Source organism: Festucalex cinctus, chromosome 9, assembly GCF_051991245.1.
Source record: "Festucalex cinctus isolate MCC-2025b chromosome 9, RoL_Fcin_1.0, whole genome shotgun sequence".
Taxonomy (NCBI): domain Eukaryota; kingdom Metazoa; phylum Chordata; class Actinopteri; order Syngnathiformes; family Syngnathidae; genus Festucalex; species Festucalex cinctus.
Genome location: NC_135419.1, coordinates 26,764,461 through 26,791,520, shown reverse-complemented (window position 1 = coordinate 26,791,520; position 27,060 = coordinate 26,764,461). Strand labels below are relative to the sequence as shown.

General features: G+C 39.4%; 2 protein-coding genes across 20 annotated transcripts in view; one reads left to right on the top strand and one right to left on the bottom strand.

The window, feature by feature from the left end:
- The window catches only part of uvssa (UV-stimulated scaffold protein A), a 320,621-nt gene extending 301,864 nt beyond the window's left edge, over positions 1-18,757 (bottom strand). For 7 of the 8 annotated variants that reach the window (XM_077532506.1, XM_077532505.1, XM_077532507.1 and 4 more), the window contains exons 1-3: positions 18,328-18,757; positions 9,241-9,366; positions 7,766-7,919 (exon numbers count right to left, since the gene is read on the bottom strand). In XM_077532506.1, the coding sequence (XP_077388632.1) occupies positions 7,766-7,919; positions 9,241-9,350 (264 nt within the window). In that variant the 5' untranslated portion in view covers positions 9,351-9,366; positions 18,328-18,757. Of the gene's footprint in view, positions 1-7,765; positions 7,920-9,240; positions 9,367-16,521; positions 16,582-18,327 lie in introns of all 8 variants that reach the window. The other variant, XM_077532508.1, reaches the window with a different exon arrangement.
- Positions 18,758-21,019: 2,262 nt separating this feature from the next.
- The window catches only part of tctn1 (tectonic family member 1), a 54,897-nt gene continuing 48,856 nt past the window's right edge, over positions 21,020-27,060 (top strand). For all 12 annotated transcript variants that reach the window (XR_013285133.1, XR_013285131.1, XR_013285132.1 and 9 more), the window contains exon 1: positions 21,020-21,348. Coding sequence is in view for 7 of the 12 variants with exons in the window: in XM_077533087.1 (XP_077389213.1) it covers positions 21,045-21,348 (304 nt within the window). In the remaining 5 variants the exon portion in view is untranslated. The remainder of the gene's footprint in view (positions 21,349-27,060) is intronic.

The following is a 27,060-nucleotide window of genomic DNA, read 5'->3' as shown; positions in this document are numbered from 1 at the left end:
CCGTAGCAGCCACGCCCTTTGGCTAAAAGTTACAATATTCGGTGTGGGGCATGATCAACATCTTAAGGCTTTTCTGACCATTTTTCACCTGGATCCCTTCAAAGAGCTTCGCACAGTAGCTAAAAACGTAAAGTATGACATTTATTGTCACCACTAGGTGGCGCTATATATATAACTGAATTTTATCATATCGATGTTTTCAGGCCGTGACTATTAAGTTGCATGAGAAGTTTGAGATTTTTTGGAGCTTGTACATGGGAGTTATTCCGCATTTTGTCTTTCTGGACAAATGAAATTTTAAAGGCAATATTTGATGGCCCGCCCCCGTCATATAGTATTTCAAAAAGTCAAGATTTTTTGCCCAGTTGTTGTCTCGGGTCTTGAGATGATACATGGCAAGTTTGAAGTCAACTGGCTGAAAAATATTTGCAAAGGGGGTAAAAGTATGACCACAGTGAATGTGCCAAAATGGGCCAAAATTGGACATTCAAAAATTCATAGTTTACTTCCTGTACATTTTAGAAAATGGCTTCCAGTGACTTTTTTGTGCGTCTCGGGGTGCTTCACGTGCCTGCCAATTTTCGTAGCTCTAGCTCAAACGGGCCGGGATTGGTTTTTATTTTTCTGCGCTAGGTGGCGCTATAGAGTCGCGTTGTTATGACAACTACATAATATCAAATTTTTCGCCGGGCCCGAAGAGACTGCAAAGTTTGGTGAGTTTTCGTAAATGTTTAGGCCCTCAAAATGCGATCGTTTACGGAGAAGAAGAAGAAGAAGAAGAAGAAGAAGAAGAAGAATTCTTACAAAAACAAGAGGGACCTCGCAGCGGTCGCTGTTCGGGCCCTAAGAAGAAGAAGAAGAAGAAGAATTTTTACAAAAACAATAGGGACCTCGCAGAAGTCGCTCCTCGGACCCTAATAATAATAATTTTTACAAAAACAATAGGGACCTCGCAGCAGTCGCTGCTCGGACCCTAATAATAATAATTTTTACAAAAACAATAGGGACATCGCAGCGGTCGCTGCTCGGGCCCTAATAATAATAATAAGAATAACTAGAGCTGCGAGCAGCTATAAAGGGCCCTCGCAGCCCGGGCCACGTTGGGGTACTTGCACGTTGGGGTACTCGCAGGTTGGGGTACTCACACATTGGGGTACTGGCACATTTGGAGCAAAATTTCTTTTGACATGGCATGATAAACCTTTAAATGTGGATTTTTTTTTTTTGCCAGGTGTGATGTGTGTGTCAAGCTCAATGGGTTTTGGTGATTGTTAAGATCTGCAAAAATCAGCGTCCTTTTTTATTTTTAGGGAATGAGTTGACCTGATTGGTATTTTTTGCAAAAGTATATAGACCCATTATCGCTCGTACTCATTGCACGATGTTGCTTTTATTGTCCATAGAGGCTATCAAAAATAAATAAAACAAAATAAAAAAGTACATATGTTTGGATCAGTCTGTTTGGATCTTGAGTAGTGGAAAGTAAAAGAATATTCATAAATGACTTAGTTATAACACTTACAATGAGTTCACAAATTTTGTACAAAATACCGTAAATGTTTTTTTTTTTTTTTTTATGCCTCAAGGACTAGGTGGCGCTGTACTTATAACTGAATTTTGTCATAGAGATACCTTCACGCCTTGACTATAAATATACATGTCAAGTTTGGGATTTTTTGAAGCATGTACGGGGAGTTATTAAGCATATCCTTCATTCACGACACTGCTTTTAACGTCCATAGAGGCTATCAAAAATAAATAAAAATGAATAAAAAATATGTATGTTTGGATAGGTCTGATGCCAGTGAGCATTTTGAGTGGTGGAAAGTAAAAGAATATTCATAAATGACTTAGTTATCACACTGAGAATGAATTTACAATTTTTGTAAAAATACCGTAAGTGGGGTATTTTTTTTTCATGGCTCAAGAGCTAGGTGGCGCTGCATATATAGGCATAGAGATAGCTATAGGCCTTGCCTATAAACATACATGTCAAGTTTGGGATTTTTTGGAGCATGTACCGGGGAGTTATCAAGAATATCCTTTTTCATTGCGAAACGTGTTTACAATTTTTGTAAAAATACCGTAAGTGGGGTATTTTTTTTTTCATGCCTCAAGGGCGAGGTGGCGCTGCATATATAACTGAATGTTGTCATAGAGATAGCTTCAGGCCTTGACTATAAACATACATGTCAAGTTTGGGATTTTTTGGAGCATATACCGGGGAGTTATTAAGCATATCCTTTTTCAGTGTGAAACACAAATTTTGATGCCCTGCCCTCATCATATCGTAATTCGAAAAGTCAAGATTTTTCCCCTGTCGTTGGCTCAGGTCTTGACCTGGTCCAGGTCAAGTCTTAACTCAGTCGGATGAAACGTGTAGGAGAAGTGGGCAAAAGTATGCCCCCTGTAAATGTGCAAAAATCGTCAAAAATGGGACATTAAAAAATTCGTAGCTCACTTCCTGTTAATTTTAGCATATAGGTCCAAGAGACTTTTTTGTAGGTCTTGGGCTCCCTCATACACCTAAAAATATTCGTCGTTCTTGCTTAAACGTACAATCGGGGCTGCTTCGTTAAAAATTTCTAGAGGGCGCTATTGAGTCGTTTTTGTAAAAATAGCACAATCAACAATAAAATATTGCTCATTTTACCATGTCAGATGTGTGTTCCAAGTTTCATGAGTTTCTGTGCATGTTTAGACCCTCAAAACTGGCGTTGTTTTCTTGGTGAACAGCGCTTAGCCACGCCCACAGCAATTCGCGAAAACTCACAAACTTCGTGTTGTGACATCATGAAGGCCAAAACCCTCATCTGAGCAAATATGAGGTAGGTCCAGTTAACGTGTTTGGAGAAAAACGTAGAAGAAAATTCATAAGAAAAAAAATTGCCACAAGGTGGCGCGATCAGAAAGATGAAATATAAGTTCGTAGATGTTTTTACGGCTGGACTCTCATCAAATGTGTGAAATTTTGAGAAGATAGGATCATCTCGGTGAAGTTAATGCAGCTTTTATTGTCACGAAAAATCTTCAGACTTTGCGTCACTGTAGCGGCCACGCCCTTTGGCCAAAAGTTACAATATTCGGTGTGGGGCAAGTTTGAAGTCAATTGGATGAAAAATGTTTGCAAAGGGGGAAAAAGCATCACCACAGTGAATGTGCCAAAATGGGCCAAAATTGGACATTCAACAATTCATAGCTCACTCCTTGTACATTTTAGGAAATGGCTTCCACTGACTTTTTTGTGCGTCTCGGGGTGCTACACGTGCCTGCCAATTTTCGTAGCTCTAGATCAAACGGGCCGGGATTGGTTTTTATTTTTCTACGCTAGGTGGCGCTATAGAGTCGCGTTGTTATGACAACTTCATAATATCAAATTTTTCGCCGGGCCCGAAGAGATTGCAAAGTTTGGTGAGTTTTCGTAAATGTTTAGGTCCTCAAAAATGCGATCGTTTACGGAGAAGAAGAAGAAGAAGAAGAAGAAGAACTTGAGCTGCGAGCAGCTATAAAGGGCCCTCGCAGCCCGGGCCACGTTGGGGTACTTGCACGTTGGGGTACTGGCACATTGGAAGCAGAATTTCTTTGAAATTGGCATGATAAACCATTACGTGGATTTTTTTTTTCCAGGTGTGATGAGTGTGTCAAGCTCAATGGGTTTTGGTGATTGTTAAGATCTGCAAAAATCAGTCTTTTTTTTTTTTTTTTTTTTTTTTTTTTTAAGGCAATGAGTTGCCCTGATTGGTATTTTTTGCAAAAGTACATATACACATCATCGCTCGTACTCATTGCACAATGTTGCTTTTATTGTCCATAGAGCCGATCAAAAAAAAAATGAAACTAAATAAAAAAAGTACATATGTTTGGATCGGTCTGATGCCAGTGAACATATTGAGTGGTGGAAAGTAAAAGAATATTCATAAATGACTTAGTTATCACACTTACAATGAGTTTACAATTTTTGTAAAAATACCGTAAGTGAGGCTTTTTTTTTTTTTTTGCCTCAAGGACAAGGTGGCGCTATATTTATAACTGAATTTTGTCAATAATAGGCCTTGACTATAAATATACATTTCAAGTATGGGATTTTTTGGAGCATGTACCGGGGAGTTATTAAGCATATCCTTCATTCACAATATTGCTTTTAATGTCCAAAGAGGCTATCAAAAATCAATAATACTAAATAACAAAAATATGTATGTTTGGTTAGGTCTGATGCCAGTGAACATTTTGATTGGTGGTGGTCGCTGCTCGGGCCCTAATAATTCTTAGAAAAACAAGAGGGACCTCGCAGCGGTCGCTGCTCGGGCCCTAATAATAATAATAATAATAATTCGAACGAAAAACAATAGGGACCTCGCAGCGGTAGCTGCTCGGGCCCTAATAATAATAATAATAATTTTTACAAAAACAATAGGGACCTCGCAGCGGTCGCTGCTCGGGCCTTTATAATTTTTACAAAAACAATAGGGACCTCGCAGCGGTCGCTGCTCGGGCCCTAACTAGAGCTGTGAGCAGCTATAAAGGGCCCTCGCAGCCCGGGCCACGTTGGGGTACTGGCACATTGGAAGCAGAATTTCTTTGAAAATGCCATGATAAACCATTACGTGGATTTTTTTTTTTTTTCCAGGTGTGATGTGTGTCAAGCTCAATGGGTTTTGGTGATTGTTAAGATCTGCAAAAATCAGCGTCTTTTTAAAATTTTCAGGCAATGAGTTGCCCTGATTGGTATTTTTTGCTAAACTACATATACACATCACCGCTTGTACTCATTGCACAATGTTGCTTTTATTGTCCATAGAGGCAAGAAAAAAAAAATGAAACTAAATAAAAAAAAGTACATATGTTTGGATCGGTCTGATGCCAGTGAACATATTGAGTGGAAAGTAAAAGAATATTAAATAAATTAAATATTAAATGACTTAGTTATCACACTTACGAGTTTACAATTTTTGTACAAAATACCGTAAGTGAGGCTTTTTCTTTTCTTTTTTTTTTTGCCTTAAGGACTAGGTGGCGCTGCATTTATAAGTGAATTTTGTCATAGAGATACCTTCAGGCCTTGACTATAAATATACATTTCAAGTATGGGATTTTTTGGAGCGTGTACCTGGGAGTTATTAAGCATACGATATTGCTTTTCATGTCCATAAAGGCTATCAAAATTCAATAAAACTAAATAAAAAAATATGTATGTTTGGATAGGTCTGATGCCAGTGAACATTTTGAGTGGTGGAAAGTAAAAGAATATTCATAAATGACTTAGTTATTATTAGTTTTTGGTAGAAAAACATAGAAGAAAATTCGTAAGAAAAAAAATTGCAGAGGTCGCTGCTCGGGCCCTAACTGTGCTGTACATACATAGAAAATAAAAGTCTAATTTGAATATTTCATGACATAGTTAGAGGCTTGAATAAGATTATAAGTCACGAAAACAGATTTTTTTTTTTTTTTTGCATGACCAGTTTTTACACAATGGCAGTTTTCTGAATAGAACTAAATTCTTGTGATTTTGTCCAAAATATGACTTTTCCTATGAAGTGCCATAACTAAGTCATTTATGAATATTTTTTTTCAGTTTCAACCACTCAAACTGTTCAGTAGCACCAGACCTATCTATACATATATAGTATTTATGTATTCATTTTTTTTTAATACCCCTGTGGACAATAATAGCATTATTACGCTAAAAGCAAAACTATGCTGTATATGAAGATATTCAAATTGTAATATTTCATGTGACATAATGAGAGCCTTGGATAAGTCAATATGTTTTAACAGCAGAATTTTTTATTTTTTTTAAGAATATAAAGGTTAAAAAAAAAAGTCATAATAACACTGATTTTGATGGCAGAAAGTAAGAATCCAGAACAAATATGCAGAATTCATGAACACTAAATCACAATTACTGAAACGAACAACTACTACTAACAAAACTATTTTTTCATTTCCCATCATTTTTTTTCCATTTTCATTCATTTTTCATTTTTGTGTCATCCAGTACCAGTGACGGCTATATACATCAAAGATCCATTTGAACTGAGGTTTCATCCAATGCCAGTGACGTTAAAATCCATTTGAATTGAGCTGGCATCCAATGCCAGTGATGGCTATAGACATAAAAATAAATTTTTTTTTAAAAAAAATCTATTTGACTGGGCAGGCATTGAGTGCCGCGATTGTCACTTCATCCACACACAGACACAGGCCTGCTCCATCTGCTGCTCCACCATTCTGACAATGGCAACTCGTTTTAGAGCAAGTGCGGTCACTTGGCAAAGACATACATCAGCTCCGTCAGCTCAAGCAAAAATGATAAGTAGCGCTCTAAGCGCCAACTGGTGGATTATAGCATTTATGACTCTCAAGTCATATTTTTTTACTTTCCACCTTTAGTTTAGGTCCGACTGAAGGGATAATTTAGCTAATGACGACAAAACTTCTCTGTATCGTTCCAATTTTAGTAAGACCTGGTATTTCAGTAAAACACATTGTGCCCAGAATTGTCACTTTGACCACACACACACACACACACACCCCACGCACATAAGCGTGTGCACGGGATTGTTACTGCTTCCACACACACACACACACACAGCCCTATATACGCAGATTAATCGCACAATTTTTTTTTACCGCACTTGAGCCTGGAACGGAACCGTGGATGATTACATAGAAAGCTGCGCAGGTCAATGCAAGGCCTTTCTTACGCCTGTTGTTCCAAAATGAGCGGGTGACTCCAGTTGGTGTGCTCAGTGGTACATTTCGCTTTTAAAAAAAACACCCCGACGGGACTTTAGATAAAACAAAAGTAATTTGCGTTTAATTAATAATTGCTGAATTGCACCCAAAGATATGATGCTGTTACGTTTTGAGCAATACACGCATGCATGCAATTGCGTACATGCATTTAATCAATGTGTGCAAATGACATTCAGATAATAAAACGCGTTAAATGTCAAAATATTACGGTATTTTGTATTTATTTTACATTACGCGAATACGCAAGTAATTTAGCTGATTAATCGTGATTAATCAAAATTAAAAAGTGTGATTAATCAGATTAAAAATTTTAATCGTTTGACAGCACTAACTATAACACATCAAGTGTACAGTACATCAAAAATTACGAATTATAATGGGTGTCTATGCCTCAAAAATGGCACAATGACAAGAGTTTAATTTAAATATCTATCTCCCATTTGTACTAACTTAGAAACTTCAGGATGGTGCCATTTTGAACTTCGCCAAATTTTGAACTTCCCCAAATTCATGTCATCTCCCTAGTATTTTGTTTTCCAATGCTTTTTCTTTGAAGAAAAACAGAAAAGCCAGAAAATGGGCATATAACGCCAAAGGGGTTTACAATATGGTACATATTTCTAAATGTACCAATTTTCCTATATATATATTTTTCCCCTATAGAAACACCTGTGCTTAAAGCCAAACCTTGGCAGGTTTTTACTTCTGGACCTGGATTTGCCACCTCTGACCCTAACCCCAATGAATTGAACCATTCTTGAATCATACCGCTCCAGCCCGGTTCTGAGATTAATTGTGAAAATCACTCCCATCCCCGTGGGAATCCACCAAAAATGTCACCCTTCCCTCTACTGTCCACCTCAGAATTAGCAGTTTCTTCTGTCAGCGGACACCCCATCAAACAAGTCGGACTCTTCCAATTAGCAGTTATGATTAGTGTTTTCACTACGAATACACTTTTAGAGTGAACAATAAAAAAAACTAAAGGGTAAATTTACCCCAGTACCTGGAAGTTGTCCACGAGGAGTGTTCTGAAGTGATGTGATTTGGGGAAAAGCTCACTGGCTATCTGAAAGGCTGATAGACGGATCTCAGCATGGTCTTGGTTGAGCTGGGACATTAGTGAGTGGAAGACATGATTGATGCAGTCGTTAGAGTCCCTACAAGGAATAAGAACAACAAAAAATTCTTAATTTGAGTACAGAAAGAGTTCATAGAAACTCTTTAACTGTATGAAACCTAACATACTTTACAATTCCAACAACAGCCACGCAGATACCCCCGCAGAGCAGAATGACATGCTGTCACTGCTCTTCACTGACAGTGAGTCAGGAATGAGTGTAAAAGTAAAAATCGATTCCATAGGAAAGAGATCCTAGAATTTAAGATTATCTCCGTTTGGATTACAAATTCAATTCAAGGACGCATCTATTGAGGAAGGACGCATCTGTACTTGCTCCTGCACTTGTTCGTAACAGTCAAGGCCACATGATAAGGCTGTATTGTGGCTTCAATGAATCTGCTGTCAATACGCAAAATGGGGGTTGGTGGTCTGGTTCCTGGAATACGGCTGGCGTGGGCCGCTCTGCTGGGTGAGCTCGGCTGGGCAGCGCACAGGAGTCATCAAGAACTCCAACGTGCTAGCAACAGTGGTACTAGCTGACCAGTATCGAGGCAAAATTGCTTGAAAGCAATGGGCCGAATGCAAGCCGATCTACTCTTCTGGAAGCCACAACATGTGTGAAAGCTGATCCGTGGTCAGCGAAGATGCTACTGATGAAAGAGAAGAAATGCGCTTGCCTTGGCTGCTCGCCTGGCGGGGGGCCTGCTGATGGCGTCTGGGAACTGACTCACCAGTTACAAATGACTGGGACTAGCCACACTCTACACACGGACATTCAAGAGGAACTGAGCGAGCAGTGTCTGGGATAGTATGGGATGGATAACGATAAAAATTGACTATTCTAAATAATGTATATGACTGTTGCGTTATAGTAATGGGTCGATGGGGACGGGTCTCGAATGAGCCTCGGCTTCTACCCGTCAGCAATTCTTTCGGATGTCAATGTTGCAAATGATGTGATGTGATGTGATTGATGTAAGCTTTAATGTGTCCGAAAGGAAAAAATCAATAAACCAAACCAAACCAAATCGCCGGTATCCGGTCCGACGACGACATAGCTTCTGTTCCAAGGTAGGATGACTGTTGTGACGGATGACATTCTGTTCACTTTCATGCTGAATGGTCACATTATGGTGCATTTTGACTTTCTTTGGTTGTTATGTCCATTCATATGAATCATTTGTTAAGTGACATTCGTGGCGAGGAACTCAAGGTTATTCGAGGCAGGTTTCCCAGACACGCTGTTAGCCAAGTCGGCTATAAACAACGCGTTGGCTAGATGCGCTTGTTCCAAGAGTACCTGGATGCAGACACTCTGGAATTGAATGAGTTTAAATTGAAATAATGATTTGACTTACTTGCATATCTTTTTGACTTCCTTAATTTTTTCTCTGTTGATCTGCAGCTGGCCAGAAGTGGTAATCTCCTCCACAAGTTCAGAGAGCCGGTCCCTCTGAGACAACTCCATTCCAAAAAAATAATTCCTGTGGAGAGTAACAGAAGTTTAACAGCATCAGTCTTTCAGAGCAGCCTGTACATTTCTTCACCCAACTCCTCACAACTTGTTTGTAAGATATAAACCCCACTCCACTTAGTGATGCTTTACCAATCAACCACTGTTAAGATGTTAATGCACTGTGATCATTTGCCCATTAAGGTGCAATTTCTTTAAGTATATGCATGATTATAAAGTTTACATTAATGCTGAGAGTGCATTATGGCTGTGTATCACAACCCTGGTGTTCGGGGCACGCTATCCAAAGCTGGCAAGAGCCAGATTGATAATTGTGGTTCACTCAAGAGATATCAATCTAGGACTGCTCAGCGGTGATTTGCTTGGGAAAGGCGGGACATGCTGTACAATACTTCAAGCTGATTGGATTATGTCGCATCTTGTTCAAGTTTGTTTTGACTAATCACAACAATGGTTGAAAACGTCTTCGGTCTCGCCTTTGGGGGTGGGGTCGTGGTTTGGAGGGGGTGAACGACCATCTTTACCTGCTAAAAATGCACAAAGTGCCGCTGTTCCACACTCAACAAGGAAACACAGAACAGAATTAATTGCACCGTCCATTCATCCACGTTGGTTTGTTTCCCACAGTGTCTGCACTTCCTGATTTCGTCACAGCTGCATATCCCGCCCCGAACACAATGTCGCTCTGTGATCGGTCCGAAACAATGTGGAAATCAATGGGCTCAGTACAAGATGTAGTCTCTGGAGTTTGTGAACTCACAACTACCATGAGAATTCAGGTTAACACTATTCAGCCTGTTTTCCATGTCTCCCGATTCCAACGCAGGTGAGGATCGTTATCAGGCTTCTAGAGAGCGTACTGGTGAGCTGTCATTGGAATCACCTTCATTGGGAATAGGCAAATATGGAAAACAGGCTGGATAGTGTGCCCCAAGGACCAGTGTTGAGAAACACTGTGTTGCTCCGAAAACATATATGTTTAATTGCTAACTCAACATTGGTGGTATGGTGACTTTCTGCATTACGGTATGCATATACCGTAAGAACCCATGAATAATTACACACCTGTGTATAATACGCCCTGGCCATTTGGGGCCCCCAAGCAAAATAATGTCACTGGGCCTACATGTGCGCTATTTATTCACCATGTACTGTGAGCCCATACATCGTAACCCATACATCCATATTTCATATATGTTAGTCAGATTTTGTTGCACTGCAGAAGGTAATTCAAACTTCTCATCCCATGTCAGCACTTATATTATGGTGTCAAATCTCATTCGAAAATATGAAAAGAGAATTTCAGCTATATTTGTTTTAAGCTTGTAATTAAGGCCCAAGCAGCTATCGCTGCGAGGTCCCTCTTGTTTTTGTTCAAATTATTATTATTATTATTATTGTGGGATGCTGAAAGCATCCCACATATGTTGTTTCTAACCTTTATTATTATTATACTTATTATTATTATAGCATTTTATTCTCAACACTTTTTGCAATCAAACTACTCCTAAATAATACTTCCGATTTACACCGTTCAAATTTCAACTTGCTGACAAAATTCACGCCTTTTGGGGTATTTATCGTTTGACTTCATATTACTTACAGTACTCGCATAATTTAATGTTAAAGATCTACTTTTCCCCATTCAGTTTTAATGGAACTGACACTGAATTTTTTCTAAGTCCCATTTTCCACGCCCACTTCCATACATACAACAGCCCATATTGACTGGCTTTCTGATACTGCTCAGTGGCGCAGTTGGGAGAGTGCATGTACAGTATGCAGGGGGTCGCAGGTTCAAAGCCCACTGCCGACTGTACATTGCACATATGTCCGTGGCAATTACATAAACGGATATTAAGTATACCAACTGACTATCATACCAGGAAATGCGTTATACTGACATGATCAAACACATGTGTCCCAAATCAGCGCTAATGACTTTCAGCGTCAGGTGACACTTTAAATTACAAATACGCCAATTCGCTCTGCTGCTCACAGGTCCGGTGGCTCACGGAGTTAAGCGCTTGCACCAGGTGAATAGCAAAGACAGCCCTATGAATGGTTCGCTGGTTCAAACCTCGGATGGTGCAACTGGTTGAATTTAAATTTCTGTCTTTTCATTTATAATTCATTCATAATTTCTCATATGTAATTTACAACTAATGTATCTTTCTTTATTCATTTAACATACGTTTTATTTAATGCATTCAATTTAATGTTCAATGACACATTCGCTGGTTCAGCAAGACACCTCTAAATTACATTACATCTACATGTCCATGATAGCTGAATGGTTAAAGCAATGGATTGGCCCGCGGGAGATCATGGTTCGTTTTAGCACTTTGATTTCATATAGTAGTCATTGTATAATTCTTTGTAGTTGCGCTTTGTAATAATTTGACACAAAATATCTTCACAATAGTGTTTTTGTTTGACCATTTATGACTTTTGAAAGTTTTAAATGAGCAATTCACATTCAAACCCAAAAACGTTGAATACTTTGCATTTCACTCCCAAACATGTGTACATGTTGTTGTTTTTTTTGTTTTTGTTGTTTTTTTACACAAGAGCAGAGAGAAAGCTTTGACAAGCAGCTTGACAGAAAGTGATGGCTTCAACCATTGGTAGTTATTAGGTTCCATGTTTCAAAATCGGCCAGCAGGTGGCAGCAGAGTATTATCAATCATTCTGCTATTAGCAGTCAGCTTAGCATTCAGCTATTAGCATTCAGCTTTCAGCATCCCACGCAATTTCTTCAGAAATTGCTTAGTCTAGTTATTATTGCATTTTATTCTCAACACTTTTTGCAATCAAACTACTCCTACATAATACTTCCGATTTACACCGTTCAAATTTCAACTTGCTGACAAAATTCACGCCCTTCAGGGTATTTATCGTTTGACTCCATATTACTTACAGTACTCGCATAATTTAATGTTAAAGATAAACTTTTCCCCATTCAGTTTTAATGGGACTGACACTGAATTTTTTCTAAGTCCCATTTTCCACACCCACTTCCATACATACAACAGACCATCTTGACCAGCTTTCTGATACTGCTCAGTGGCGCAGTTGGGCGAGTGCATGTACAGTAAGCAGGAGGTCGCAGGTTCAAAGCCCACCACCGACTGTACATTGCACATATGACCGTGGCAATTACATAAACGGATATTAAGTATACTGTGGTGTATTAACATCTGAATGATTGACATATGTTGATTGACCTAGTAGACTTGCCGTAGTTGAGTCACGTGCTAGAGAAAGAGCATGCGTGGGTATCCAGGCAGTTTAGACATCGCTCACTTGTTGTATGTGAATGTGTGTTCCTGCTGTTTGACACATAAAGCCATTCAAACGTGTGCAACACCTCGTTATTGGGAACACAACATAATTGGCGACGAGATAAACAGGTTCTACGCGACTGAAGGGCAGCATAGTGAGTAAAGATGGCACATTTTTCGCAAAGACCAGACGAATTTAAGCCGGAAGTGGAATCGTGGTCTGCTTATGTGGAGCGCATGGAGTTTCTGTTTGAGGCACACGATGTTGAAAACGACAAGAGAGTCGCTGTCCTGTTAAGTTCAGTTGGTGCAACAACTTATGGGCTTTTACGCAACTTGGTGCAGCCGGAAAAGCCGAGGGACAAGTCTTTTGCACAGATTGTGACTGCTCTTAAGGACTACTATGAACCTAAGCCGTTGGTGATTGCCGAACGTTTCCGGTATCGAAAATGTGTTCAGAAAAGCAACCAAACAGCTACGGAATATGCTGCTGAGCTACGTCAACTTGCTGCAAAATGTGATTTCGGGGACAGGCTGGATGAGGCTCTGCGTGATGGCTTTGTTAGCGGTGTCAGTTCTGAGGCGTGTCAGCGCAAGTTGTTGTCGGAAGTCAACCTGACATTCGCAAGAGCTGTTGAACTGGCAGTCAACATGGAGACGGCCCACCGTGACGCACAGCAGTTGAGGAAGGGTGAAGGTTCTGCTGCACCTGTTCACATAGTAAAAGGAAGTAGACGGAAATCTGGCTTTCAGTCGAAACAAGATGGATGCTATCGGTGCAAAGGTAAAAATCATAACGCTGCTGAATGTTACTTCAAGAATGCTAAGTGTCATAATTGTGGCAAAGTGGACACATACAAAAAGCATGCAGGTCCGCTACTCTACCTCATGACAAGAAGGGAAGGAAAAACGATGAGCGGAAGGAAGGAAAAGTGACAGGCTATGTGAAAGCGGACAAAGAAGATGATGATGTTGACATGCTCACCGTGTTCACTGTAAATGGGGATGGTGAAAAGCCATACAAAGCCATTTTTTGTGTAAATGGAAAAAACGTTTTGATGGAAATAGACACAGGTTCCCCCGTGACTATTATTCCTGAAACTGTTTACAAGCAGTCATTCCCGCATCAGCCACTAGGGGACAGCAGTGTAGTTCTGAAAGACTACTCTGGAGGACAGATCGCAGTGAAAGGAGAGTTTTTGGCAACAGTGATGTACGATAATCAGATAGCTGAACTGCCACTTATCGTGGTGGGAGGAAATGGACCTTCACTGTGTGGAAGAAAATGGCTGAAGAAAATTAAGCTAAATTGGAAAGTGATCAAATCAGTCACTACAAGCACACTAGCAGCGCAAATGAAATCCAATTCAATCGAAGAATTGCTGGAAAAATATGATGATGTTTTCAAAGAAGAATTGGGAACATTAAAAGATGTCAGGGCAACTATCTCAGTGAAACCGGATGCAATCCCAAGGTTCAACAAAGCTCGCGTCCTGCCATTCGCAATGAAAGAAAAAGTAGAAAAGGAACTACAGCGTCTGGAGGAAGCTGGTGTCATTAGCCCAGTGAAACACAGTGAGTGGGCTGCTCCAGTGGTTCCTGTAACTAAGAGAGATGGTGGACTCCGTTTGTGTGGCGACTACAAGGTCTCAGTGAACCAGGCCGCCGAGACTGAAACATACCCACTGCCACGCATTGAGGAAGTGCTAGCGGCACTATCTGGTGGAAAAATATTCTCAAAAATTGATCTAGCAGCCGCATATCAGCAAGTTCTCCTAGATGAAGAATCCAAGAAGTACACTACAATTAACACACACAAAGGATTGTTTGTGTACAATCGACTTTGTTTTGGTATCAACTCTGCTGTTAGTATCTTCCAGAGGATCATGGAGAGCTTGATGAAAGGTCTCGACGTGGTGATTTACCTCGATGATCTGCTGGTGGTAGGCAAGAATGAATCCGAACATCTGTTGAACCTGGAGAAAGTTCTTCAGAGACTACAAGAGAATGGCCTGAGAGTGAAGAAGTCCAAGTGTGACTTTAGCAAAGCGCAGATTGAGTATCTGGGACATGTGCTGGATGAAAAAGGAGTTTATCCTTCTAAAGACAAGGTGAGGGCGGTACATGATGCTCCCATACCCACTAACATTAAAGAACTCAGGGCTTTCCTAGGACTCGTGAACTATTATGGACGTTTCGTGCCACAGCAAAGTACAGTTTTAGCCCCACTGTACAGGCTACTAAGGGACCAAACTAAATGGAGATGGAGTGAAGTGGAGCAGGGTGCTTTCGACAAGTGTAAAGACCTCTTGACAAGTGACAAAGTGTTGATGCACTATGACCCGCACCTGCCACTCTCACTTGCTTGTGATGCTTCTGCTTACGGAATTGGAGCAGTGGTTCAGCACACAACACCTGACGGAAAAGAACATCCAATAGCATACGCTTCTCAAACACTGTCACTATCGGAGAAAAACTACTCTCAGATTGAGAAGGAGGCATTGAGTCTTGTGTATGGAGTGAAGAAATTCCACCAATATCTACGGGGACGGAGGTTTGAGCTTATTACGGACCATAAGCCTCTGGTAGCACTGTTTGGAGATCATAGAGGACTTCCAACAATGGCAGCAGCGCGTATCCAGAGGTGGGCCATCATTCTGTCAGCATATGACTATCACATAACCTACCGTCAGTCTGAAAAGCACGGAAATGCGGATGGATTATCTCGTATTCCGCTGCCTGAAATCAAGGACACAGGAACGGAAACAGTGACGGCGTGTCTAAATGCACTGTTGTGTGAGCATTTGGAGGAGGCGCCGCTGAGTGCAAAACAGATTTCCAAGGCAACGCGCAAGGATGCCGAATTGTCAAAACTTCATAGATATATAATGGAAGGTTGGCCAAAAGAAATTCGAGAAGAGCTGAAGGTGTATTACAAAAAGAGAGAGGAACTGTCTGTTGAACAGGGGTGTGTTCTATGGGGCACAAGAGTGGTGGTACCCATGAAAATGAGGAAAGCAGTGCGAAGTGAAATACATGATGGACATCCCGGCATTGTCAAAATGAAGACTATTGCAAGGCAATATGTCTGGTGATCAAACATCGACATGGACATTGAAGGAGCCTGTAAACGGTGTGAGACATGCCAGTTAGAACAACACATGCCACGTCAAGTCCCACTCCATCCTTGGGAGTTCCCTGGGGAAGCATGGAAAAGATTGCACATTGATTTTGCAGGCCCGTTCATGGGTAATATGTTCATGATCGTGGTGGACGCTTACACGAAATGGTTGGAAGTTTACGCAATGTCACAGATAACATCCACAGCAACCATTACAAGACTGAAAAGACTATTTGCATCATATGGAGTGCCAGAGCAAATTGTCACGGATAATGCCACAACCTTCACATCAGATGAATTTCAGCAATTCATGAGAAGGAATGGAATCCTTCACACTACTGCTGCACCCAAACACCCAGCTACTAATGGTTTAGCCGAGAGATATGTTGGCATATTCAAAGCTGGCATGAAAAAGCTGGCAGGAGAAAACCTGAGTGTTGAAGACAAGATTTCACATTTCCTGCTGCGCTATCGCACAACACCCAATAGCACAACTGGGGAGTCGCCAGCAGATTTGTTTCTGAAAAGACACATCCGTACTCGGCTGGACTTTCTCAAACCAAGCATCTCTGTAACTGTGAGGAGGAGACAGTATCAGCAGAAAGAGAGCCATGACAGCCGAGCTGCAGAGAGACAGTTTGATGTGAATGACCCAGTGTATCTGAGAAACACTGCAGGTGAGAAGCCAAAATGGATACCAGGAGTAGTGATGCAACAGACTGGTCCGGTGTCATACCAAGTTCAAGGAGAAACAACTGACCAAGTGTATAGACGTCATGGAGACCAGCTGAGACCTCGCTACCATACGGATGTTGCAGACCTGGGGGAAGAGCAAGCGACTCAGTCAGCAGAGCAAGTGAGTGACGTGGAAGAGCCTAAGGCCGCACCGCCTGCGACACCAGTTTTTGAGGTGGATCCGCCTGAGCCGCCAGACCCAGAAACTGTAAGAGTGAGACGTTCAGGGCGTGAAAGGAGACGACCTCAGCGTTACAGAGACTGAATGTTTGCTGATATTCATTTAGCACAAATAGTTAAAGTGCTGTGTGACACATTTAGTTATACAAATGGAGGTTTTTGTAGATGATATTTTGCTACTAGAGTATAGTTAAAGCATTGTGAAAGATTACCTTTATGCTAAGAGGGGAGGTGATGTGGTGTATTAACATCTGAATGATTGACATATGTTGATTGACCTAGTAGGCTTGCCGTAGTTGAGTCACGTGCTAGAGAAAGAGCATGCGTGGGTATCCAGGCAGTTTAGACATCGCTCACTTGTTGTATGTGAATGTGTGTTCCTGCTGTTCGACACATAAAGCCGTTCAAACGTGTGCAACGCCTCGTTATTGGGAACACAACATATACCAACTGCCTATCATACCAGGAAATGCGTTATACTGACATGATCAAACACGTGTCCCAAATCAGCGCTGATGGCTTTCATCAGCAACGTGAATCTATAGCGGCCCCTAGCGTGTAAAAATATACACCAATCCCAGCACATTTAACCATGGGCTACGAAAATTGGCAGGCATCTGTAGCACCCCAAGACGAACAAAAAGTCAATGGAAGCCATTCATTGTCAGACAGGCTTTCCCAATAAATGTTTCCATGAACATGATTGGGAAGAGAAGCAGACAATAAATTTGATTGAACACCTTTAAATAGCATTATTATACCAGTGGGAATGGCATCAAAAAGTATGGGGGTAGCTGGAAACCTGTAAGTACCTAAAAATGCCGCCTATGACATAAGCTGTCCATTGTTATTAAACAGCTGTTTCACTAAAATAATCTGTTTTTCAACCCGATTGATGAGAGAAATATAAAGATATCTTTGTACAATATGTTTCTATTATTCCAAATCAAACATTTATGGGGTGAGAAGTTGTGTTACTGTTTATATAAGGGACCATGGTAATGTTTGTGAAACATGGAAAGCTTTACCGGAAGTTTATCTATGTTGTAGTCACAACTTAAAATAAAACTTAATCCACCAAAGATAGAAAATATGTAATGAGAAATAAAATTCCAAATGGAGACAAGAATTTTAAGAAAATGTTTAACCCAATTAATTTTGAACGTATTTGTTACAGGCCACGCCTGGCCCTTTAACTGATGTAGTGCCGCTCTTTGGCGCAGGAGGGCGATGTTGCTTTAGAAAAAGGAAAGCAGCGCGGAAAAGCTTGTGTGTGTGCGGACGGTTGTTTTTGGAAAAAGTGCACAATAAAAAGTTGTTGTGAAGCAAGAGAACGAGTCTGCCTGCTCAGTCTTCATACTACGGTTAGGAGGTCTCTGAGCAGGAGAAGCGGACGTAACATATTGTTGGTGAAATCCAAAACATCAAGTCTACCGTGATCATAGTTATTCATCAGTACACTTTTTCTTATATAATAGGTTGTTTTTCCATAGTATTGAATTTGGGAAATATCAGAAATGCCCAGATGTTTGGATTTGTTTGTTGAAACATCGAGGTTTTCATGTAAACTGATCAAACAAACGTCACTATCCTTAGCCACTAAAACGACAATTACAACGCAAATAAAATAACTGTAATTCACTCTACTTACCCGGTGACAGCTTGTTAGGATCAAAGCCTCGTCATATCAGCTTATTCAGATCAGTTTGTACGAGCTTTTGCCGATCGTTAAACGCTTCCAGTAGTTCCGATATGGACAACTTTTTGCTGCTAACTGTTGTGGCAGATCGATGTTCATCCACCGTTTTGTTCTTTTTTTAACATTTATTTATCAACAAATGAAGCTTCCATGCTTTCGTTTTCTTCCTGTTGACGTTCCAGTTCTTCTTCTTGGGTCCTTCTCGTTTTTGCCGAGGAACTTTTAGGTGGTGGGCCGAGGGTCGTTTTCGTGTATTTGAATGATCCCAACGAGGGAGGACTTCATTTTTTTAACATCAACTTCATTTCTCAACAAATGAAACAAAACAAATGTTGGCACATTTATCTCTTGCATATTTTCTACTGATCGGTAACTTTGTGTGTGTTAACGGCTCCGGCAAACTGAGCGGGCAGCTATGCTCGGGTCCGACATGCATGACGTAGCTGTGGTTATTGTCCAATGACACGTTTCGAAATGCGCACTCTCGGTTTGTTTTTCCGGGTTTGTACACACGTGATCTGTAACGTTGAAGCGCTATCGTAGTTGATACTTTATATCACTACCCATATCGACGTATTTATTGCTAAAATAACACATTTGTACATCAGTCACTTTCAGAAAGGTAACATGCGTCAACATCGTTGAAGTTCGTCTTTAAACTTGACTGGGAATAGTCCTTATTGTCACTTCTTTTGAAAAGTCATCCCTTCTTTTTAAAATTTAAGGCTTCTTTAACTTAATGTCTTATTATTGCGATCGTTGGCCATAATAAATATGACGGATCTCCCACACTTGATCTCCAGTGTAATATTTTGAATCCGATGTAATGCCTTTCCTTGCTGTTTATTTTTTTCATGTCAGCCCACGGTGACATTCTGTAACGTGCTTACTGCTTACTATGGAAATCATAGCGTTGTCAGAGGTAAAGAATAATGACTTATATAAATATTTTCATGTTTTTAATACAATAAAATGGCAGCATAGAAATATACATAAAGGCACATGAACAAAGTTAAAATTCCAAACTACATCTCTGGTTCTACTGTTAATAAACGGCGCCCTTATGCTATCGAGTAGTTAACCCTGCACAGTGTCTCCGGTGGTTAGCATAAGAGGAGAGAAAACAAGGCAGAGTTAAACGTGTCTATCTGCGCACACAGCAGTGTTTGCTCGATGTACTGTCGTCTCGCCTCTTCTTCGATGCCTTGACAAATGCACGCAACCACACTCATCAGGAAAAAAATGACGAAAATATAGTTCGCTGAAGGAAAACAAATGGCAATCGCCCCTACCGGAAAGGGCGGTGCACTCATAAATTTTCCCGGAAATACGTCACGGCTATTTGTGCTTATAGTCCATAGTATGCATAATGTCACATTTTTTCTTATATAAAATTGATTAGTAGCTCACTGAACAAAAAGGCTTTGAAAACAATTAGTATTTGTACTACCTATAAAATTTTTGGATGTATGTGATTTTTGTATATACCCTCTGGCATGTGATTGTTTAACATTGTATACAACGTTCTTTTGTATACTTGTGCTGTAAAGTTTGATTGTTACTATTAATAATAATTAAAAAAAAAATAGTATGCATAATGTCACAAAAATGAGCTGCACAATTACACGCCCGCTGATTCCTCTGCATTTTATGACGACTTCAGGAAGTTCAATTTAATTCAGAAACACGAAACAAAGCCGGGTGGAGAGTAAGCTCATCACCGTGGCAATTTTATGCCAATTTGCACCGGTGTTGAGTTTAAGCTCGCCAAAGCAAAGCAGCCACGCTTAGCGAACAGTTTTTGTTTTGTTTTTTCGCCTCTCATCGCCACGCACTATACCACATGAAGGCAGCTTGGCAGAGGCATCTTTTGTTGAATTAGTTATAATTATTTAATTAAAAAAAAAATACACACGTTTTCTTCTGTAAACATCACGATGTATTTAAGGCAAGTTGTAAAATGTCTGAAGTTCTCTTGTTTATGTTTATCAAATTTAAAACATCATAAATCATGCTGTTTGTACAGTCTCAAATGTTCTCCAATTTCGATACTGTAAATGTATAGGGTCGTATGGCGAGAAACGTTTCTTGGGAGGAGCAATATGGCGGCCTGGCGGCTTCAAAAGTCTAAGCCTATCGACAATCCAGTTATATTCAGATTAGTGATAATACTCGATAGCCGATAGCCCATTCACGCCCATACAGGCCAGTAAAACTCCTCCCTTTTTGCGAGCAAGGGTGGTTGGCGGGTCGTCACTGACTCACTATATGCAGTATGTCCTGCTTTGACACCCCCTTTTCTGTTATCGCTCAGTTCATTAGACCACAATATTAGATTTGGCAGACATCTTTTTGTTGAATTACAGGTATAATTCTTTTAAACATGTATACATGTTTCCTCCAGTAAACATAATTAAGCATATAAATTATACATGTATTTAAGGCAAGTTGTAAAATGCCTTAAGTCCTCTTGTTTATGTTGAACAAATTTAAAACACCATAAATCATACTGTTTCTATGAAGTACTGTGTCAACTGTTCGCCAAAGAAACGTCTCTTGAGAGTAGTAATATGGCGGACACGCGGCTTCAAAAGTCTTAACCTGGCTAACGAGAAATATATACAGATCAGTGGGTAGAGCGGATCCTGCCCATATTAACTAAACAAAGCATGGCTATCGCGGTTGCTATGATTTGGTTTGTCCTCTGCTGCGTGTATATGTTTTTATTGTTTGCAGTAGTAACCTCAAACGAAAATTTGACGGGTTACAATGTGAATTTGATAGCAATTCCGGAACAGAATTTCACACACGACGAGTCTCTGGATCGTTCAACATTTAGTTTGGCTCAGGCCATTGACTTTGAATCTTCCACTTCAATCTCGAGTTACAATACTACCAAAGTTCCAAATGAACATCCATTTAATATTGAAACCCTGGCTGTCTCGGATCGTCTACCGACCCCCGTGACTGACGGTAATACAACAACCTTTAATTTCAAACTACTACCTAGTTATGTAGACTAAAGGGAGTGGGTATTTTGCCGTGAACGGCAAGTCTCCTACTTGCGCCTAGCGCTGTTTTGCCGTGAACGGCTCCGATTGGTAAATCGCCGGACGTGTCATGTTGCATGGCTACACGTTTTCATTTTGTTTTGCTGCTGTCGGCATGGTCAGCCTAACCATAAGCGTCAAGAGCATCGCCGTGTGCTGTTACCGGCATTAGGCATTGGCATCCTTATTCTAACCATAACCCTCAGCGCATAGGCTGTTATTGGCATGATCAGCCCAACCGTTTGGCTACCCTCAGAGCATTATGTTGTCCAGAAATTGTAGTTTAAAAAAAAATGTACAGAGCGGGATTCGGACTCAGAACCACGCGCTTAAAGAGGTGACCGCCTGGAGCATTATCCCACCAGCCAGTAAGCATTGCCTGGTGCAGAATTTGTAGTTCTCGCGCGATTCATGGCAAAATATCGTTAGCAAAAGGGCTTCTGGTCATGACAAAAATATCCACTTTGTAAACTAAAGACTTATACTCAACAAAAATCTAAACGCAACACTTGTTTTTGCTCCCATTTTTTATTAGATGGACTCAAACGTTTAAAACTTCTTCCACATATACAGACAGTATCACAATTTCTGTCAAATATTGTTCACAAATCAGTCTGAATCTGTGATATTGACCACTTCTTTGCAGAGATAATCCATCCCACCTCACAAGTGTGCCATATCAAGATGCTGATTAGACACCATGATTAGTGCACAGGTGTGCCTAAGACTGTCCACAATAAAAGGCCACTCTGAAAGGTGCAGTCTTGTTTTATTGTCGGGGGGCGGGGGTTTAGATGTTTAAGTTCATCTTGTAAAAAATGGGTCAAAAACACTAGTGTTGCGTTTATATTTTTGTTGAGTATATTTTCAACGAAGTGGTTATATATTTTTTTGTGACCGGCAACTCACATCGAGCGCTATTCTGCCGTGAATCAGGTGACAACTACAAGTACAAATACTGTGCCAGTGAATGTGCACTAGCTCGTGGCATAATGGTTATAGTCAAGTAGGGATCCCATCCAGCATTTTTCAGTCTAAAAGACGTCTAATAGACGTCTAAATGGTGTTTGGACGTCTAGGCTAAAAACCGTCTACAAATGGTCTAAAAGTGAAAGTTTTTTTAGACGCCTACATCTAGACGTCTGTTAGACGTCTAAGCTTAAACGTCTTTTAGACGTCTAAGCTTAGACCAAAGTTAGAGAGAAGAGAAGAGAAGAGAAGAGACCAAACTTAACCTGCGATCCTTACCTTGATGTAGTTCCAGGATGTTATGACGATTCACATCATGTGTTTTTGGACCTTTTAATTAGGTCTCAGTAACACCAATGTGATGCTTATTTTACTACTGTATAACATTAACCAAACTATCCTATTTAAATATAAATGCATATTCTTTTTTTCAAACATCCAACCATCACAAACATTTGAATGTTAAACCAATATATATTTGATTTATTTACACATTCTAAAACGTATTACAATAAAACTATACAATATTACTGATGTTATACATATTTGTTTTCATAATGTGGAAATGTGGCTCAAAGTCTAATAAACAAAATTTCCAAAACAGTTTAAAAATAAAAAAAAAATAAAAATAAATCAGATTTTTTTTTTTTTTTAGACACCACCTGCCTGGGATCACTGATCTGTATACATACATTTTGAAGTCACCATATGATTACATCCAAGAAACATTTCTCGGCATACGATCTTATACATTTAAAGTATCAAAATGAGACATTTGAGACAGTACTTAGTAGAAACGTGATTTGTTTTAAATTTGTTAAACATAAGAAGACTTCAGAAATTTCACAACTTGCCTTAAATACATGTATAAATTATATGCTTCATGATGTTTACAGGAGGAAACCTGTATTTTTTAATTAAAGAATTATAACTGTAATTCAACAAAAGAGGTCTCTTTCAAATATAATATTGGGGGTCTAAGGAACTGAGCCATAAAAGAAAAAGGCCATCCTGTGGCTTCAACGGCTTGCATGGGGGGGGGGGGTATACTGTCATGTATACAGATCAGTGCCTGGGATGCATAAATTAAAACACAGAAGAAGAAAAAATACACCAATTTCTAATTTCCCAGAACATCATGCTAAAAGTCTCCAGAGTTTTCATGGGCAACTGTCCACTCTCAGCTTTGATTTCTCCCCAAGACTTGGATGGATGGCAATCAGGGTATCCACAGCTCTTGTCTGAAACTCTGAGACAAACAGACATAAAAATAACAGAATAACTTTAATTACTATGGATATGACCTTTAAAAATAATAATAATAGCTATATTTGTTTAATCCTTATGACCTCCTTTCTTTTCTCCATTTGTACGCTCTCTTCCTAGCTCTTGAAGAATGAAATCAGTGTTAGCTGAAAGTTTTAAACATTTTCCAATTACCAAAAAATCTTTGCCTTTTTACAAAAATGATGTGGCATTCTGTCTGTGCTTTTGGATATGTTGACTCCTTGCGATCACACAAGATCCACGGTTCACTATTGGGAGGGGAAGCATCTTAACAGCTGATGTACAATCCATAATCATTATGTTTATTTAAAACATTGTAGCAACTAGCCAACATAAAAGAAATAAAAAGCTAACTAACTCCCTAACACCTTGTGCCGGAAGCACTTATCTTCAAAATTATTTATAAATAAAACAACTAACACGATGTAGCACAAATTGGCAACTTAACTGTGAACAAACTAACACCATGTATATAGCATAAACTGGCAAGCTAACGGCAAGCTAACAAGTTAGCTACTAAGCTAACTTGGTAGCATGCAATCGTTTTACTCACAATCGGACTGATAGATAAATTAAACATTGTAAAACAAAATAACACTTCAATAACGTATCGCTGAGCACTCACCCATAAGCAGTTCTTCGAGCTGTTTTCGAGAAGCAAGTATTTTTTTGTGTAGCAAGTAGCACCTTAAGGGGTCGCTGTAGTCCTTGAACCAAATTAGGATTAAATGAGACCACGTGTGTGTGTGTACATGGGTGTGGTTAAAAAGTTGAGCACCAGGGTGATTGCTGGGCTCGCATGTAGGTGTTGTGAAGCGAACCTGTTGGATTATATGAGGCTTTGGTGCCAAGGAATTCACTGAGGCAAGAATTGTCATCCGGGTGCTTGTAAGCAGAACTGTGTGTGTGGCATTTACGACGCACAGTTATTCTACACTGCACCTGCTGTCCTTTTTAGAATTATTAAAGGTTTCTTATTTTTTATTGTTATTCTCAGGTCACTTCCCTCATAAATATATGTTACTTGTTAAATAAATATGACTATCTAATCTGACTCCAAGCTTATTATATGAAATACTGCACTACAACATTTGCAACCGACGTGGACAGTCGACTACAGTTGGCATTCTGTTTGTGTTGACCAGAAGTGTAAGCTTCTTCTAAGCGCGTTGCTGCCACCTAGTGGGGAGGAAGTGTTGACCATCTGCATGCTTGGGACTGCCGCTCACCATTCGTGCGAACCGGCATTTTATTTTATACCGAAACTGTTGTGTGGTTATTTTTGGGACATTATAAGGTATTTAATTACATTGTCAAGATGTGGTATAAAGAGAGGTTGAAATGAGGTCTTGATTTAGACGTCTAAATTAGGGCTGCACAATATATCGAAAAAATATCGATATCGCGATATTGGTCTTTGCAATATGCATATCGCAAAGGCATGCAATAAGTTTTCTATGGAATTTTATGCTTTTTATATGAATTTGACCAGTCAGATGCTCACTAAAATGTGCATCGCCATTCAATAGTTGAAAATTATCAAGACATAATTAGAATTAATTAACTAAGATTACATTAATCTTGCTTATTTTGCCACGTGAAAAATGTTTTTCTTTCATTGGGTAATAAAAATGAAATTTCTTTAGGTACATGTTAAATATCGCAATAATATCGATATCGCTATGTTCAGCAACTATATCGCATATCACAAGTTTCACCAATATCGTGCAGCCCTAGTCTAAATCTGGTCTAAATATAAACCTCCGTAATCGTCCGGATTTGGTCTAAATAGAGTTGAAATGAGAACGTCATTTAGTCTAAATATGAACTACACTTTACATTGATCAATTACTGTTTAAATCGTAGTAATTCAACATTTTGCCATCATTTATACAACCTACAATTATTTTTTAAGTTTAATAGTTAATATTTACTTGATTAATTGTATCGTCTAGATTTGGGCTAAAATATAGACCAATTATAGCCGGGCTAATTTCGGTCTAAAACTTAGACTCTACGTCTAATAGACGTCTATGGCTCAGTGGGATGTAACGATATCCAAACATCACGATACGATATCACGATATGAAGGTCACGATACGATAATTATCACGATATTGTGTGTGTGTGTGTGTGTGTGTGTGTGGGGGGGGGGGGGGGGGGGATCAATATTTGATGACAATGACAAAGATGACAATATTGTAAAAAAAAAAAAAAAAAAAGCTCATACTAAAAAGCACAATATTGTACTTTTGTACATAACAGCAATGCATATAAACCACCTACAATCTCTAATAACAATATTGAGGCACTTACTTGCTAATGCAAGCACACATTGACTACTTCACAAGCAAATTAGGTTCCCCTTCATCTGACAATGAGCATAGATTTTAAACATAGAAGGCCAAAACATCCCTAATGAAAATTTTATTTCACTAAAAACCTAGCCACTAGAGTGTGCTAGAACGTCACAAATGGAAATCAACCTGACTTTGAAAACTTTGTTTTCTAGGGGTGTGCCAAAAAATCGATTCATAAAAGAATCGAGATTCTCATTTATTAATCGAATGAAATCGATATTTAATATCCAAAAATTGATTTTCTTTAAATTAGAAATGAAGAAGAAGGGGAAAACGCAGTTGTAGCCCACATGCTGTTTTTGTGGAAAAAGGCACTTAGAATACAAAATTAACTCATTCACTGCCAGTCATTATAGAAAATTTTTACATTTCCAATACTCACGTGATATTACATTCAATAATTATATATAAACCGAATCTACCAAATAACAGAATAGACTCCCTACTTTTTGTCCCGTCCCATTCTTTTATAATTGACAGCAGAAAAATGTAGGTTTGCCAAAATACAGCCATTTCTCCCATGGACTCTGAAACTTGGTTTATTTCCTATAAAATGGGGCAATGATGTCATCTACCGGTGGTCGGGCATCAGTAAAGTTGTTTCCAAGTTTGATATTTACAGTGGAGCATGCTCAGATTCGCCCCCATTTAGCACCGCTCTAAAAAATACAATTGACAAGTATACTTGTCAAAGGCAGTGAATGAGTTAAATCATATTTAAACAAAAAAAGATTTCAATTTGTCATTTTGTCTTGCAAAGCAGACTGGAGTAGATCATGACAATGTTGTGCATATTTGTATATATGTAATTGAAGCAGAAATCATTTGTCAATCAAATAATTTAGAATCGAAAATCATTTGAATCGAGAATTGAAAATCGATTCTGAATCGAATTGTAGACCCAAAAATCGTAATCGAATTGAATTGTGAGACAGTCAAAGATTCCCAGCCCTAATAAATAAATAAATATAAATAAATAAATACATACATATATATATATATATATATATATATATATA